The sequence below is a fragment of the Peromyscus eremicus genome, chromosome X (genome assembly GCF_949786415.1).
Source record: "Peromyscus eremicus chromosome X, PerEre_H2_v1, whole genome shotgun sequence".
Taxonomy (NCBI): domain Eukaryota; kingdom Metazoa; phylum Chordata; class Mammalia; order Rodentia; family Cricetidae; genus Peromyscus; species Peromyscus eremicus.
The window spans coordinates 53,358,581-53,374,931 of NC_081439.1; the positions used below are offsets into that span (position 1 = coordinate 53,358,581).

At 39.0% G+C, this 16,351-nt stretch overlaps 1 protein-coding gene across 1 annotated transcript in view; it reads right to left on the bottom strand.

The window, feature by feature from the left end:
- The window catches only part of Ophn1 (oligophrenin 1), a 348,861-nt gene that overhangs the window by 213,172 nt on the left and 119,338 nt on the right, over positions 1-16,351 (bottom strand). The window contains exon 4 of the mRNA XM_059250481.1: positions 8,500-8,561. Coding sequence (XP_059106464.1) covers positions 8,500-8,561 — 62 coding nt within the window. The remainder of the gene's footprint in view (positions 1-8,499; positions 8,562-16,351) is intronic.

Consider the following 16,351-nt stretch of genomic DNA (forward strand, 5'->3'; position numbering starts at 1 on the left):
TGTTACAATACTATTTTCTGCTAGAAGAAAGCTAGGGATATGGGGACAAAACATGCTGAACCCTTGTTCCTTTTCTTTCATTGTCTAACCTTAAATTTCTTAGTTCAGCAACCACCTAAAGAATCCCTTTAAAGAAAGCTTTGTCATTAATTGCCTTTCTGACCACTGCATTAATTTTTGTGAGCTCTCTATGAAAAACGCCAACAACTCTATCTGGATAGGAACATAACTGAGAGAAGCTCCAGCCTAAACTCAGTAAGAGTTTATAGAATCAGGTTCCCACAGAATGAAGACAAAATTAAAGCTGAATAATGTCTAGATAAATGGAGCTGGCATCCACTCTAATAACACAGGATTGCTCAGGAATCCTTAGTGGTAAACACGCTGCCAAAACCAGCTTCAACAAGACATTGTTTGCAGTGGTGTGGGCCTCTTAATGTTATTTCTGTCATTCCTCAAACTTAGACTTTGTACATCACCAGCAAAACTCCCTTGTCAGTAAGAAAAGCATACAGACTGCTTACACACCACTTCTGAGATGTGACACCTATCCAATAGTACTTGGAAGAACATCCCAGCTGGGATGCTCCACCTTTTCTCTCTTCATAGTTCCTGCCACAGTCTACATTCACTCATGGAGATGAGCAGGCAAGGGCCTTTGCCACGTTCTCGGACCATGAACTTCCTCATTGTTCGTCATCATAAATCCATTCTAGATTCTAATTTTAGAAAGAATGAGAAATAAATGTGTGACAAAGAACCAGGAAGAAGAGTAAGGAAAACAACATCTCAAAGGATGATTCCTGTTCCAGTAGTGTAAAGCTTTGCTATCAAGTAAATGAGAGAGTCGAAGTGCCGTAGAGAAAGGCAGCTGAATGAGCTAGAGGTGAATGCCTCCGAGAAGGACATGGGCAGCAGGACAAGGAAGCTCTGACAGAAGAGAACACCCAGTGAAATCTGTCTGAGCTAGCAGTCCATCTCTGAGGCTTGCGTGAAAGCACTCATGTCTGTCCCCCTTACTGACTTTAGAAGCAAATTTCATAAACTCAGAAAATTCCTGTTATTTCTTATGAGCAACCAGAGATTACTAAGAACAACGCTTATATAATCAATGTTTTTCACCTTTATAAAACACTTCCATATTATGATGTCATTTAAGGTGCTTCATAACAAGAGGAGTGGCAATTATTTTCCTTACTTTGCAAGAGAGTAAACTGATTAGTACAAAGTCAAGAAGTGAGTAGTGGCTGAGTCAGAATCTAATACTTAATACCCTCCCCTCAAAGCCAATCTTCAACCACACTTCTCTAGGAGCTGAGAAAACAGTAGCAGGACTCTGAAAAGCTAGTACCACTGTGCTGGAAAGGAGAAGGGACGGAATGAGTAAAACTCTTTTAAATGGAACAGCTATTTCACAAAACTGGGATGCCAATAAATAGGCATCCCATGAGAGATGGGGATGAAAGACCATTTTCCTATCCTATGTAGAGTTCTCACCTTACACACAGGCCACTGCTTAAAATGAAAATCGTTCAAACCAGCCATTTCCAGATTTGGGTACCAACTAGGTCTGGGTTGGGGCCATGAATAATAACCCAAGAAATTTGGATGCTGCTGATCTAGGGACCACACAAAAACATTTTCTCTGGTTGTAGGGTGGCTTTTCTTTTGGCTTTTTGTTGCTGCTGTCTGGTTTGTTTGTTTTGTTTTTTTTAAACAGGAGCTCAAACTGGCCTTGAATTCTCTGTGTAGCTGAATATTGCCTTGTATTTCTGAATCTCCAGCTTCAACCACTTTCCTGGGATCTGGGAGTACAGACTTGTTTGTATTACCATACTCAGGTCAAGATTATATTTAAAATCATTGAAATGATTAGAATAAACAAAACAATTCTTAGGTACAAACCTAGAAACATACATTAAAGACCTTTATAAATAAGTTACAAAACACTGATGTAATACATCACGTAAAAGTAGTAAGAGGAAGATGACTCATGGTCCCAGACACAAAAAGTCATCATATATAAGATAACAGCTTGCCCAGCTGGATCTATAGATTCAGTGTCATGCCAATTAAAATGCCAGCAACTTACTTTGTGGATATTAACAAACTGGCCCTAAAATGTATACCTTATTTCAAGGCTTACTACAAAGTTATAGTAATGAAGACAATATGGAACTGGAGAAACAAAAGAATTTATACATGAAACAGATACACAGGAAGTAGGTCTCTTGCTGAGGGGAAGGACAGCAGCAGCAGGAAGGGTAAGAAGGCAGTTTTAAACCTCTACTCCACAAAACTGGAAAATCTAAAAGAAATGGATGATTTTCTGGATAATTACCACATACCTAAGTTAAATCAAGACCAGATAAACTATTTAAATAGTCCAATAACCCCTAACGAAATAGAAACAGTCATTAAAAGTCTCCCAACCAAAAAAAGCCCAGGATCAGATGGTTTCAGTGCAGAATTCTACCAGATCTTCAAAGAAGAGTTAATACCAATACTCTTTAAATTGTTCCACACAATAGAAACAGAAGGAACATTACCAAACTCCTTCTATGAGGCTACAATTACCCTGATTCCTAAACCAAACAAGGATACAACAAAGAAAGAGAACTACAGACCGATCTCCCTCATGAACATTGATGCAAAAATACTCAATAAAATACTGGCAAACAGACTCCAAGAACATATCAAAACAATTATCCACCATGATCAAGTAGGCTTCATCTCAGGGATGCAAAGGTGGTTCAACATACGAAAGTCTATCAATGTAATACACCATATAAACAAACTCAAAGAAAAAAAAACACATGATCATCTCACTAGATGCAGAAAAGGCATTTGACAAAATCCAACACCCCTTCATGATAAAGGTCTTGGAGCGATCAGGAATACAGGGAACATACCTAAACATAATAAAGGCAATTTACAGCAAGCCAACAGCCAACATCAAATTAAATGGAGAGAAACTCAAAGCGATTCTACTAAAATCAGGAACGAGGCAAGGATGTCCACTCTCCCCATATTTATTCAATATAGTACTTGAAGTTCCAGCCAGAGCAATAAGACAACATAAGGAGATTAAGGGGATACAAATTGGAAAGGATGAAGTTAAGCTTTCCCTATTTGCAGATGACATCATAGTATACTTGAGTGAACACAAAGATTCCACCAAGGAACTGATACAGCTTATAAACACCTTCAGCAACATAGCAGGATACAAGATCAACTCAAAAAAATCAGTAGCCCTCCTATATACAATTGACAAACAGGCTGAGAAGGAAATCACAGATACATCACCCTTTATAATAGCCACAAATGATATAAAATACCTTGGGGTAACACTAACCAAGCACGTGAAGGACCTATATAACAAGAACTTTAAGTCCCTGAAAAAAGAAATTGAAGATCTCAGAAAATAGAAAGATCTCCCATGCTCATGGATAGGCAGGATTTATATAGTAAAAATGGCAATCTTACCAAAAGCAATCTACAGATTCAATGCAATCCCCATCAAAATACCAACACAATTCTTCACGGACCTAGAAAAAATAATACTCAACTTCATATGGAAAAACAAAAAACCGAGGATAGCCAAAAGAATTCTGTACAATAAAACAACCTCTGGAGGCATCACGATTCCTGACCTCAAGCTCTACTATAGAGCTACAGTAATAAAAACAGCTTGGTACTGGCATAAAAACCGACATGTAGACCAATGGAATTGAATTGAAGACCCTGACATTAATCCGCACACCTATGAACATATAATTTTTGACAAAGAAGCCAAAACTCTACAATGGAAAAAAGAAAGCATCTTCAACAAATGGTGCTGACACAACTGGATATGAACGTGTAGAAGGCTGCAAATAGATCCATATCTGTCACTGTGCACAAAACTTAAGTCCAAGTAGATCAAAGACCTCAACATAAATCCAGCTACTCTGAACCTGCTAGAAGAGAAAGTAGGAAGTAGTCTTGAAAGCATTGGCATAGGAGATCGCTTCCTAAATATAACACCAGGAGCACAGACACTGAGAGAAACAATCAATCAATGGGACCTCTTGAAACTGAGAAGCTTTTGTAGAGCAAAGGATACCGTCAACAAGGCAAAGTGACAGCCTACAGAATGGGAAAAGGTCTTCACCAATCCCACATGTGACAGAGGACTGATATCCAGAATATATAAAGAACTCAAGAAATTAGACATCAAAATGTCCAACAGTCCAATTAAGAAATGGGCTATAGAACTAAACAGAGAATTCTCAACAGAGGAAACTCAAATGGCTGAAAGACATTTAAGGAATTGCTCAACATCCCTAATCATCAGGGAAATGCAAATCAAAACAACTCTGAGATACCACCTTACACCTGTCACAATGGCTAAGAACAAAAACACTGAAGACAGCTTATGCTGGAGAGGATGTGGAGCAAGGGGAACTCTCCTCCATTGCTGGTGGGAATACAAGCTTGTACAACTACTTTGGAAATCAATATGGCGCTTTCTTAGAAAATTGGGAATCAATCTCCCCCAAGATCCAGCTATACCACTCTTGGGCATATACCCAAGGAATGCTCAATCATACCACAAAAGCACTTACTCAGCTATGTTCATATCAGCATTGTATGTAATAGCCAGTACCTGGAAACAACCTAGATGCCCTTCAACTGAAGAATGGATAAATAAAATGTGGTACATATACACAATGGAATACTACTCAGCAGAGAAAAACAATGACATCATGATGTTTGCAGGCAAATGGATGGATCTAGAAAAAAATAATCCTGAGTGAGGTAACCCAGACTCAGAAAGACAAACATGGTATGTACTTACTCATAGGAGGATAGTAGATGTAAAACAAAGATGACTAGATTGCTACTCACAACTCCAGGGAGGCTACCTAGAAAACAGGACCCCAAGAAAGACACAGGGATCGCCCAATGACAGAGAAATGGATGAGATCTACATGAACAACCTGGACGTGAATGGGGGTAATAAAGGGCAAGGGTCGAGGGAAAGAGAGCTTAGGGGAGCGGGAGATCCCAGCTGGATCAAGAACAGAGAGGGATAACAAGGAATAAGAGACCATGATAAATGAAGACCACATGAGAATAGGAAGAAGCAAAGTGCTAGAGAGGTCCACAGAAATCCACAAAGATACCTCCACAATAGACTACTGGCAATGGTCGAGAGAAAGCCCGAACTGACCTACTCTGGTGATAGGATGGCCAAACACCCTAATTGTCGTGCTAGAAACCTCATTCAATGACTGAGGGAACCGGATGCAGAGATCCATGGCCAGGCCCCAGGTGGAGCTCCAGGAGTCCAATTGGCGAGAAAGAGGGGGGTTTGTATGAGCGAGAATTGTTGAGACCAAGGTTGGAAAAAGCACAGGGACAAATAACCAAATGAATGGAAACACATGAACTATGAACCAATAGCTGAGGAGCCCCCAACTGGATCAGGCCCTCTGGATAAGTGAGACAGTTGATTAGCTTGATCTGTTTGGGAGGCCCCCAGGCAGTGGGACCAGGACCTGTCCTCAGTGCATGTGCTGGCTGTTTGGAACCTGGAGCTTATACAGGGACACTTGACTCAGCCTGGGAGGAGGGGACTGGACCTGCCTGGACTGAATCTACCAAGTTTGATTCAATCCTCAGGGGAGTCTTTGCCATGGAGGAGATGGGAATGGGGTGTGGGCTGAGGGGAAGGCGGGGGGGGAGGTGGTGTAGGGGGGAACAAGGGAATCTGTGGCTGATATGTAAAATTAAATTAAATTATAAAATAAAATTTTAAAAAATGAAATAAAAAAATTATCTTGAATCTTAAAAAAAAAGAAGGCAGTTTTAAGTCTCAGCTCTTAGCTACTGCTCTAACCTCTTGGGTTTTTAACTCTACAGTTGGCTCTGTGTTTCTTATTTATTAAGACTGTTACATCTACAGGAGGGAAAAATGTTGTAATTATCCCAAAAATTAAAAAATTAAATTATTTTAAATACGGCTGAGCAAGCCATGAGGAGCAAGCCAGCAAGCAGCACTCTTCCATGGCCTCTGCATCAGCTTCTGCCTCCAGTTGATCACATGGTTTGAGTTCCTTCCTTGGCTTTCCTTGATGGACTGCGATTTAAGATATGTTAGCCAAATAAACCTTTCCTTGCCCCCCCAAATAAACTGTTCTGAAAAAGGCAAGATAAAAAGAAATTAAAAGTATACAAATAGTAAAAGAAGTCATACTATTGCCACCTTCATATGATATGATATTATACATTAGATATGTCAAAATTCCACCAGAAAACTTCTAGAAATGATGAACAAACTCAGCAAGATGGCAGAATACAGAATCAGCTTGCACAAATCAATACCTTTTCTATATATCACCAATAAAAATACAGAGAAGATCATGGAACACAATCATCCCATTCACAATAGCCCTAAAGAAAATAAACTATCTAGGAATAAACCTAACCATGGAGGTGAAGTATCTTACAATGAAAAATTTACATTTCTGAAGAAAGAGATGGAAAAAGACCGTAGAAAATGGAAAAACACCCTATACTCATAGATTAATATTGTAAAAATATAGCCATTTTAACAAAAGCCATTTACAGATTCAATGCATAATTCCCAATCAAAATCCTGATCTCATTTGTCACAGAAATAGAAAAAGTTATCCTGAAATTACTATGGAACCACAAAAGACCCCAGACAGTCAAAACAATCCTTAGCAAAAAGAACAACACTGGAGAGATTGCCATTCCAGATCTCAAAATATACTACAGGACCATAGTAATAAAGGAACTTATGACACTGGCAAAAACCAAACATGTAGATCAATGGGACAAAATTGAAGTCACAAACATGAGTACAGAAAACTTCAGCAACTTAATATTTGACAAAGGTGGCAAAAACATATGTTGGAAAAAAAAGGGAAACATCTTCAACAAATGATACTGGAAAAATTGGAATTCCACATGCAGAAGAATGAAATTAGACCCGTGTCTATCACCTTGTACAAAAAGTAACTCTAAACGGATCCAAGACCTAAACCTAAAACCTCAAACACTGAAACTGCTAGAAGAAAACATATGCAGTACCTAAACCATATAGGTGTAGGAAAGGACTTCCTGAATAAGACTCCATTTGTCTAAGAATTAAGGCCAACAATTGACAAGCGGGACGTAATAAAACTTAAAAGCTTCTGTACAGCTAAAGAAACAACCATCTGGGTGAAGAGGAGGCCCACAGAATTGATTGAAAGAATCTTTGCCATCTGTATATCTGACAGAGGATTAATATCCAGAATATATTAAGAACTCAAAAAAACAAAGGGTCAAAACCACAAATGGCCCATTCAAACAAAATGATCCTGGGATCTGAACAGAGAGTTCTTAAAAGAAGAGGGAAAATGACTAAAATAATATTTCTAAAGATGGTCATCATCCCCAACAACTAGGGAAATACAAATCAAAATGACTTTCAAGTTCACCTTACCCCAGTCAGAACAGTAAAGAACAGCAAAACAACAAACAACAAATACTGGGGTGGGTGTGGAGAAAAAGGGACCACTAGATACCCACATAGTAAAAAATTAAACTAAATAAAGATCTTGAATCCTTCAAAAAATTAACTCAAAATGGATCATAGACCTAAAGGTACAAAACTCCTTAGAGATATCAGAATAAGCTAGATGACCTTATATTTCATGATGAATTATTAGACTCCAAAAGCAAGACCTATGAAAGAAAAAAATGGGGGCTAGAGATGGCTCAGCAGTTAAGAGCACTGACTGCTCTTCCAAAGGACCCCAGTTCAAATCCCAGCACATATATGGTGACTTACAACCACATGTAAGTTCAATTCCAGGGGATCCCTCTTCTGTCCTCCGCAGGTATCAGACATGCATATGAGGCACAAACATATAAGCATGCAAAACAGCCATACACAAAAAATTTAAATATTTTAAAAGAAAAAAAAAAGGTGAATTGAGCTTCAATAAAATTATAGCTCTGCTCTGCAAAAGACACTTAGTATGGTTAATTTGCTTGTCTACTTGATTGGATCTGCGATCCAGTAAGAGTGTTCTGTGGTCATGTCTGTGACAGTATTTCATGGAAGGATTAACAGAATAGAGGAAGACCATCTTCCAAAGTGGTGACCCGGATATAAAGAGGTCTGAGGGAAAAGCAGTGTCGGGTTTTGTCTGCTTACCTTCACTACCTGCTGGTGAACACAAATACTCTGCTGCTGTTCTGCCTGCCATCCTTTGGTGACATTAGAACCCAGGTTCTTGGCCTTCAACATGGACTGAAGACCAGAAACTCTCCAGAAATTCTTCACTGCTCTATTGAGACTGCATCTAGCCTCATTGACTGAGCAGCTACTAGGTTCCCAGCCTCTCAGATGTGAACAGAGTCACATACATTCCCTTTTAACATATACTCACCCGAATGGTTCTATTCCTTTACAGAACCTTTACTAATACAGTGACCTACCATCATCATCCTCTCATTTTCTACTTCATTGAGCAATTCAGCAAATTCCTTGAATGATTCCGCTGGTAAGAGAGAATAAAAATAAAGCAAATTAGTAATGAAGGAGGCAAAGATCTATGCAACTTGAAGTAGGGACCAGTGTCTTAATCTCACAGAGACAGTAAAGAATGACATCAAATCTAAGGTGAGCAGGAAGACAGGCTAAGTACCTACTGATTATTTCTCTTCTTTTTCTTTCCTTTTCTGCTAATCCCCAACTAGAGAATTATTTCACAATTAATATTGTATTTAATTCTCTTAGTCACAGATAAGCAAGAAACTAATTTATAAATTTGAAAAAACATCAGATAGGGTGTGAGATAATAAGGCTTTTAGTTTAATAAACAATATGGAGAAAGAGAAGAAACAAAATTTTCTAGAGAAGTAGGCCTGGATTGGAAGTCTTGTTCCATCACTTTCTTCCTGAGTGACTTTGTGTAAATGACTTGACACTCAGCTTCAGCTGCCTTACCTATCAACAGGCATAATCACATCTACTTTAGTGTGTAGCTCTCTATAAGAATAAAATTATGTTGCAAATGTGGAGTATGCATACAAAGTAGAGAATACTAACATCTCTCCCCTTCTAAAGCCAATTCTGCCACTTATTGGCAGTGTGACAGCCATTCAGTTCTCCGCCCTGGATTTCAATTTCTTCATACACACAAGATAAATTAAATAGCTTTTATTGTGTCTTCAAATTCCCCAACTTCCCACCACAAGCATCAAGTACATTCTCCAAATATATGAAAGCTTGGGCAAACAAATTTGTCCAGATACTTAGTTAGTTAGCTATTTAGTTTCTCACTATGTAGATAGGGCTGGCTCACTAAGGCTCCTGAGTGCCAGAATTACACACAGGACTGCACTACCATATCCACCCCCTAAATTGGTGCTTTTTAAGCAAAAAGACTTCTAATAGATTCCCTCCATAATCTATTGACTATTTCAGAATATGCTATTTAATTTTCACCAAGTTTTAGATTTCAAAACTTGCTGTTATTAGTAACCTACTGTGGTCAGGAAATAAGTTATTTTTTTTTATTATTTGCATTTATTGAAGCCTATTTTCTGATTTAACATATGGTCACTTGAAGAATATTCTACATATGCTTGAAAAGAATAGCCTCTACACTTCTTGGGTAGAGGACAAAAGAGGGCGTCAGATCCCCTGGAATTGGAATTACAGACAATTGTAAGCCACCATACGGGCAATGGTAAAGGAACCCAGGTCCTCTGGAAGAACAACAAGTGCTCTTAATCACTGAGCCATCTGCCAAACCCTAAGTTCACTTTTCTTAACTGTCTACCACTCCCATATTCCTCTATTCAATTTTATTTAACAAAAATGAACAGACAAGTAACAAAGGTCATTTTTAATCTATAATATGCTAACTGATCCAAGACTTCAAATAGATGCCTTCAATTATTTTCCTTTCTTTTCTTCAGTGCCCTTACCCTTCGATTCGTTGATCCTTTCTATTCACTGTACAAATCTGACACTAAGCCACTGTGGTGAATTTTATTTACTGTACATTTTCTTTTAAAATCCCAACTGCAGTTTCCCCTCCCTCCTCTCCTCCCATTCCTTCCCCACAATCTCCCCTGTGCTCCCTACCCCCATCCACTCCGCCTCCATTTCAGTTCAGAAAGGGGCAGACCTCCCATGGGTGTCAACAAAACACGGCATATCAAGTTGCAGTAGGACTAAGCTCCTCCCCTTGTATTAAGGTTGGGCAAGGTGATTCAGTGTAAGGAGTAAGTTCCCAATAAAATACAGATTTTTAGCTGTTTCCTTCTAAAATATTTTAAGTCTTTATATTTTCTCTATTTTGTGAGAAATTGTTCTCATCCATTCCTGTAGCTTTTTTGACACAGATTCCTTAAATTGAATATATTTTAAATAGCTAATTAAAAGTATTTGTCAAAGAAATCAATTATCTGAGATCCCCGGGAACAGTTTCTATTTTTTTTTTTTTTTTTACTTTTGTTAGTGGACTGCTTTTTTGCAATTTCATCCCAGGTGTCATTTTTAATGAATATCTTAAGTAATACAATGTGGCAATTATAAAAAATCAGATCCCCTTCCTTTCCTGGCTTTGCTGCTCTTGTCATGCTATTTATTTAACGACTTCATAAAGACTGTACTATGTCCAGGAAATAACATGAATCCTCTCTTTCCTTTTCAATAGTAGGGATTAAATGTAGAGCCTCGTGCATGCTAGGAATGATCTACTTCAGTTGAGCTATATCCCCAAACCATTTCTGGCTTTAACAAAAATATGGGCCACATTAAGCAAGCCAGGCTGACTTTGTATTCACTTTATAGCCCAGACAAGCCTTGAACATGTGATGTGCCTATGACTCTAAGCAGCCTCAACCAGGCCTGCACCACCAGGTCCAGGTAAGAGATTCCTTTAAACCATTTAAACCAATAAGTCTCTGTGCCTGTGCTGGCTAGTCTTATGTCAGCTTGACACAGAAACTAGAGTTATCTGAAAGGAAGTAACCTCAGTTGAAAAAAAATACCCCCATAAGATCCTGCTGTAAGGCATTTTCTTTATTAGTGATTGATGTGGGACGGCCCAGAACACTGTGGGTGGTGCCACCCCTGGGCTGGTTGTCCTGGTGTCTATAAGCAAGCAGGCTGAGAAAGCCATGGGGAGCAAGCCAGTAAGCAGCACTCCTCCATGGCCTCTGCATCAGCTCCTGCCTCCAGGTTCCTGCCATGTTTGGGTTCCTGTCCTGACTTTCTTCAGTGATGAACAGCAATGTGGAAGTGTAAGCTGAATAAACCCTTTCCTCCTCATCTTGCTTTTTGGTCATGGTGTTTCATTACAGCAATAGAAACCCTAAGAAAAGCTGGTACCAGGAACTTGGGTATTGCTGTGATTTGCCTGACCATGTTTTTGTTTGGAGGAATATGAAACAATTTGGAAATTTGTGCTAGAAAAACAACTGGACACTAAGCAGAGTTTAATGGGACATACTAGTAAGAGCATAGAAGACAGTGATGCTGAGGGTGATTTGAACTGTGGTCCAGAAGATATTTCAGAAAAGAATAATATTAGTATGTGGCCTAGACATCATTCTTGTGATAGTTTGGCAAAGAATGTGACTACTTTCTGCCCTTGTCCAGAAGAATCTGTTTGAAGATAAATTGAAGAGTTATGGATTAACAGCTTTGACAGAGGAGATTTCCAGACAGTGTAGTATTGACTGTGTTGATTGGTTATTAGTAGCCATGCTTATGAAGATCTATAATGAAAAGGAAAAAGCTAAGCAAGGAAAAATACAAAATGTACAGTTTGAGGATAAAGGGGGCACCAGGACATGTAAACATATTAAATAAAAACCTGATGCTAAATGGAATAAAGGGAGTGGTGACCTCAGAGCAAGACTCCACCCAGCTAAGCTTCCAATTTGTGAAAAGGAAATAAAGAACAGCTTAGGACCAGGAGTGATGGTGCACACTTCTAATCCCAGCACTTGGAAGACAGAAGCTGAGAGATTTCTGAGTTCAAGGTCAGCCTGGTCTATAGAGTAAGTCCCAAGACAGCAAGCTTAGGCAGTGAATGAAACCACTCAAAACATAAAGCTGGTGGAAATGTATTTGAACAAGGGGGCCATGTTCCAGTCCCAGCAAGCAGCAGAACTGGGTAGCTTCAGCCAAGTGGTTCTGGTTTTAGAGTCAAGAATACAAGAAAAAAACATGGAATCTCCCTCCATGGCTCAGAAAAGCTTCTGAGGCCAGGCATGTGTCAGGAGTGTCCCTGAATGGAAGTCCAGAGAGACCATTGTGCAAAACTGTGAAGGTGAAGCCTACATTGCCTTGAAGACCCCAAGATGTTGGAGATGCCTGAGCCATGGGATACCTGCCAAGGACAGCTGCTAACAAGGAATGGAACCAGCCCAAGAGAAAGAAGTGTGTTGTAGTCAACAAAGCTGAAAGGAATTGGAGATCTGAAGAGTCTTTTGACATTAGACATGGAGATGCAAAGTTTGGAGTTTGCCCAGCTGGTTTTTGGTCTTGCTTTGGTCCAGTATTTCCTTACTATGCTCCCTTCCCTCCATTTTGGAATGGTAATGTATTTCCTGTGCCATTATATGTTGGAAGTATGTGATCTGCTTTTTGATTTTGATTTTACAGGGGATTACAGTTATGAGATTGCATGAGTCTCTGAAGAGACTTTGGACTTTGGAATTTTAAACAGTGCTGATACTGTTATAGACTATGGGGAGTTTTGAAGTTGGACTAAATGCATTTTGCATTGTGATATGACTACAAGCCTATAAGGACCAGTGAGTGGAACATGGTGATTTGAATGAAAATGGCCCCCATAGAGAATGGCACTATTAGGAGGTATGGCCTTGTTGGAGTAGGTGTGGCCTTGTTGGAGGAAGTGTGTGCACCAAGAGTGGGCTTTAAGGTTTCAGAATCTCAAGCCAGGCCCAGTGGTTCTCTCTCTCTGATGCCTGCCAGCCGATGTAGAAATCTGGATTCCTTCTCCAGCACAATGTCTGTCTATAAGCTGCGATGCTTCCCATCATGATGATAATGGACCTCTGAAACTGTAAGCCAGACCCAATTAAATGCATTCCTTATTAAGAGTTGCTATGGCTGTGGTGTCTCTACACAGCAGTAGAAACCCTAACTACGACAGCCTTGAACTATTATGTATGTATTTGAGGGTGTGCCTTCAACACTTAGCCAGGCAATTTACAATTCTATTCTAGCCTTCAATTGCTTCTTTCCCAAAGAAAAGTCATCTAGAATTTCAGGAACAGAGCGTTCTCAGTTCTTTTCTAGCTAAGCACAAACACTGGGCATGTACAAAGCTCTATACATGCGCATGACCTAGAGGTCCAGGAATATGCCGCAGCTTTCCAGAGCTCTCAAAGGTGCTTATTCTCCTTTTACTTTTAATGAATACTGTCCAGAAATTTGTTTGCTCTTTATTCTTTCTGCTGCCTGCAGTAACTGGAGTCCTAAACAACTACTATTGAGTATTTTCTTTTTTGTTCATTAAAAAATTAGTAATACATATTTTGACCACATTTCTTCCCTCCCTGATCCTCCCACCCTCCCTGATCCTCCCAAACTCCCTACCCACCCAATTGTATTTTTAAAATGCTCTGGAAAAAAAGAACTTTGAAACAAGCAAGCTCTGACTCATTTCAAATAAGACAAACTGTAGAAGCCATAATTCCCAGAACTGGGGAAACTGAAAAATCATTCTGCTTTCTCAAATGGCTACAAAAATAGTGGTTTTCACATGTTCTAGGATTATGCAATTCGTTTTCAAAGTTATCGCAGAGCATTTTTTTAAGGCAGTAGGAACACACACCAAGATAAAATGTCACAAAGTTCATTGCGGTTTCATATATTAACCCATTTTTTTAAAAGTAAGTATGCTTTATTTGGGGCTGCATTCATTTGGATAAAGTTCTGAGTTAATGAAAAGTTGATGATGAAAGTGTTTCTCAGTGCATTTGCTGCTTTTATAGAAGATCATATTTTGATGGTGACATCTCCACCAGTGCTACTGAGGCAACGTGATCAGAGATTTTAAAGATCACACTGAATCTAGGTTTTATATATTGTAGGCAAGTACTCTACCACAAGCTAGCTACATCCTCTGCCCAATCCTTACTTTCTTTTATGATTTGTTTGGTTTTGTGTTTTTTGAAAAAAACTATCTCACCCTGAAGCCCAGGTTGTCCTAAAACTTGATGTAATCCTTCTGATTCAATCTGACTCAATTGTACTTGGATTACAAATATGTATTACCATATCCAGCTTGATCCCTCCTTTCTCTTAGAGAGGGGGTCTCCTGTATCCTATGCTGGCCTTGAACTCACTATGTAGACAAGGATAGCCTTCAACTCCTGATCTCCTGCCTCCATATCCCAAGTGCTAGTAATATAAACATGCATTTATCACACCAGGCTCTCGATCTTTATTTTCAATTAATAAGGCATTCAATAATTTTAAATTAATTTAAAGTTAAGTTGCTGAGTCAGGAAAAACCTAACTGGGCATGGTGGAACAGGCCTATCATCACTGGGGAGACAGGATTGCAATTTTGAGGAAGGTGTAAGCTATGTGAGCACAAGGTCCAGAAAGAAATTGCCCCTTCAATTGAACTTTCTGAAAGACTGATTCACTGATGAGAACTTCAATGATGGTACAGAGTTGAGAATAGTGGCAAGTTCAGAGCCAAATTATCTTGGACTAGCATTAGCCCTCTTCATGGCCATGGGTTGTATTTCTCTGTGCCTGATCTAACAGCTTTGTGAGCATTAGGTAAATCAACGGTAGAGACAGAGTTCTCATGTTCTAACCATCCACAGAGGCAAGGATACCATCAGACAGTATCTCAGGCCTAGAAGAGACATTCTATCACCTTGCTTTAACCCACCTACCTAATACTTCCACCAATGAAGATGTCTTGATTCATGGCTTTCTTTGTTCTATTACTATAAAACCTTCCTGAAATTGCTTCCATATTGGGACACAGAAACCGGAGTAACCTAAATCTGTGTTCCCAGGCTGTGATCACTCATATCTGGTTCTAAAATAAACTATTTCTTATCCACCTTGAGGTAAGAGTTATAGGTTTTATTAACCATCTATTGTTTACTTCATTCCTTCCTTCCTTTCCTTCTTCCTTTCCTTCCTTTCTTCTTACTTTCTTTTCTTTCCTTCCCTCCTTCTTTCTTTCTTTCTTTCTTTCTTTCTTTCTTTCTTTCTTTCTTCCTTCCTTCCTTTCTTTCTTTCTTGTTTTCATCAACAACTACATAGTGAGTGAGTTACTCACCTGAACTAAATAGTGAGGTGCTGTCTCAGATGAACAAATACTTTTAAAAGAAGTTCACTGCTCTCTGTCTGGCCTACAAAATCTTCTATAAATTTATTTGTTGAAAGTAGATTCCAAGATCTTACTGAGACATACGGTATGAGGCAAGAAATACTTAGCGAAGTCAAGACAGTATCTGCATTCTAGATATTCACTATCCCAAAGTCTCCTAGTTCTACCAACCATCTCTCTTACTCCAAGTCACTCATTTCATTCTTTTTATTTTGAATGACAAGGTCTTACTGTGTATTTTAGGCTAGGCTTGAACTCACTATATAGTCCAGGCTTGTAGACCTACAATAATAATAATAATCCTGCTGTAGCTTTCTGGATGCTGGGATTATAGGTGGCTACCAGCAGGCATGGGTTCATTTTAGTCCTAAGGAAACTGAAAACAGGAATTAGAACTTGATTGGCCAAGTTCACAAAGCTGACTACATTGTCAGAAAGAGGTTGCATTTCTACTTTAAGATAACAAGGTGTCACGAGAAACAGACAAAACTCCCCTGTCACATCCTTTTCTCTGTCTATTCATTTGTTCTCCAAATGGTGAATTTGTTTCTCTCTGCGTACATTCTCATATTCACCTTTTATGTTTTATGTCTACCCCTTTCTTTTCAACTTTGAAAATGCTTCAAATACAAAAGCAGAAGTTCTGGACAATGGTTATTTCTAACTAACAATCATATCTTACTAATACACTTTTAGTGAAATATCATGGATAATTGCAGCCCCTGATGAGAGGTAACCAGGCAAATGGTTTGCTAGACTTAAAGGAAGAAAAAAAAATAAGAGCTTTAGTAAGGAGACCAGATCATCCACTAGTGTGCTATTAGAAGAGGAGTCACTAAAGAGAACTTCTTGCTCCCTCTTCAGATAAAAGAAATGATGACTAGGAAAACTGGCTATAGAAAAGGAAGGAAAATGTCCTGTGGAGCCAAAACCAGCACTAA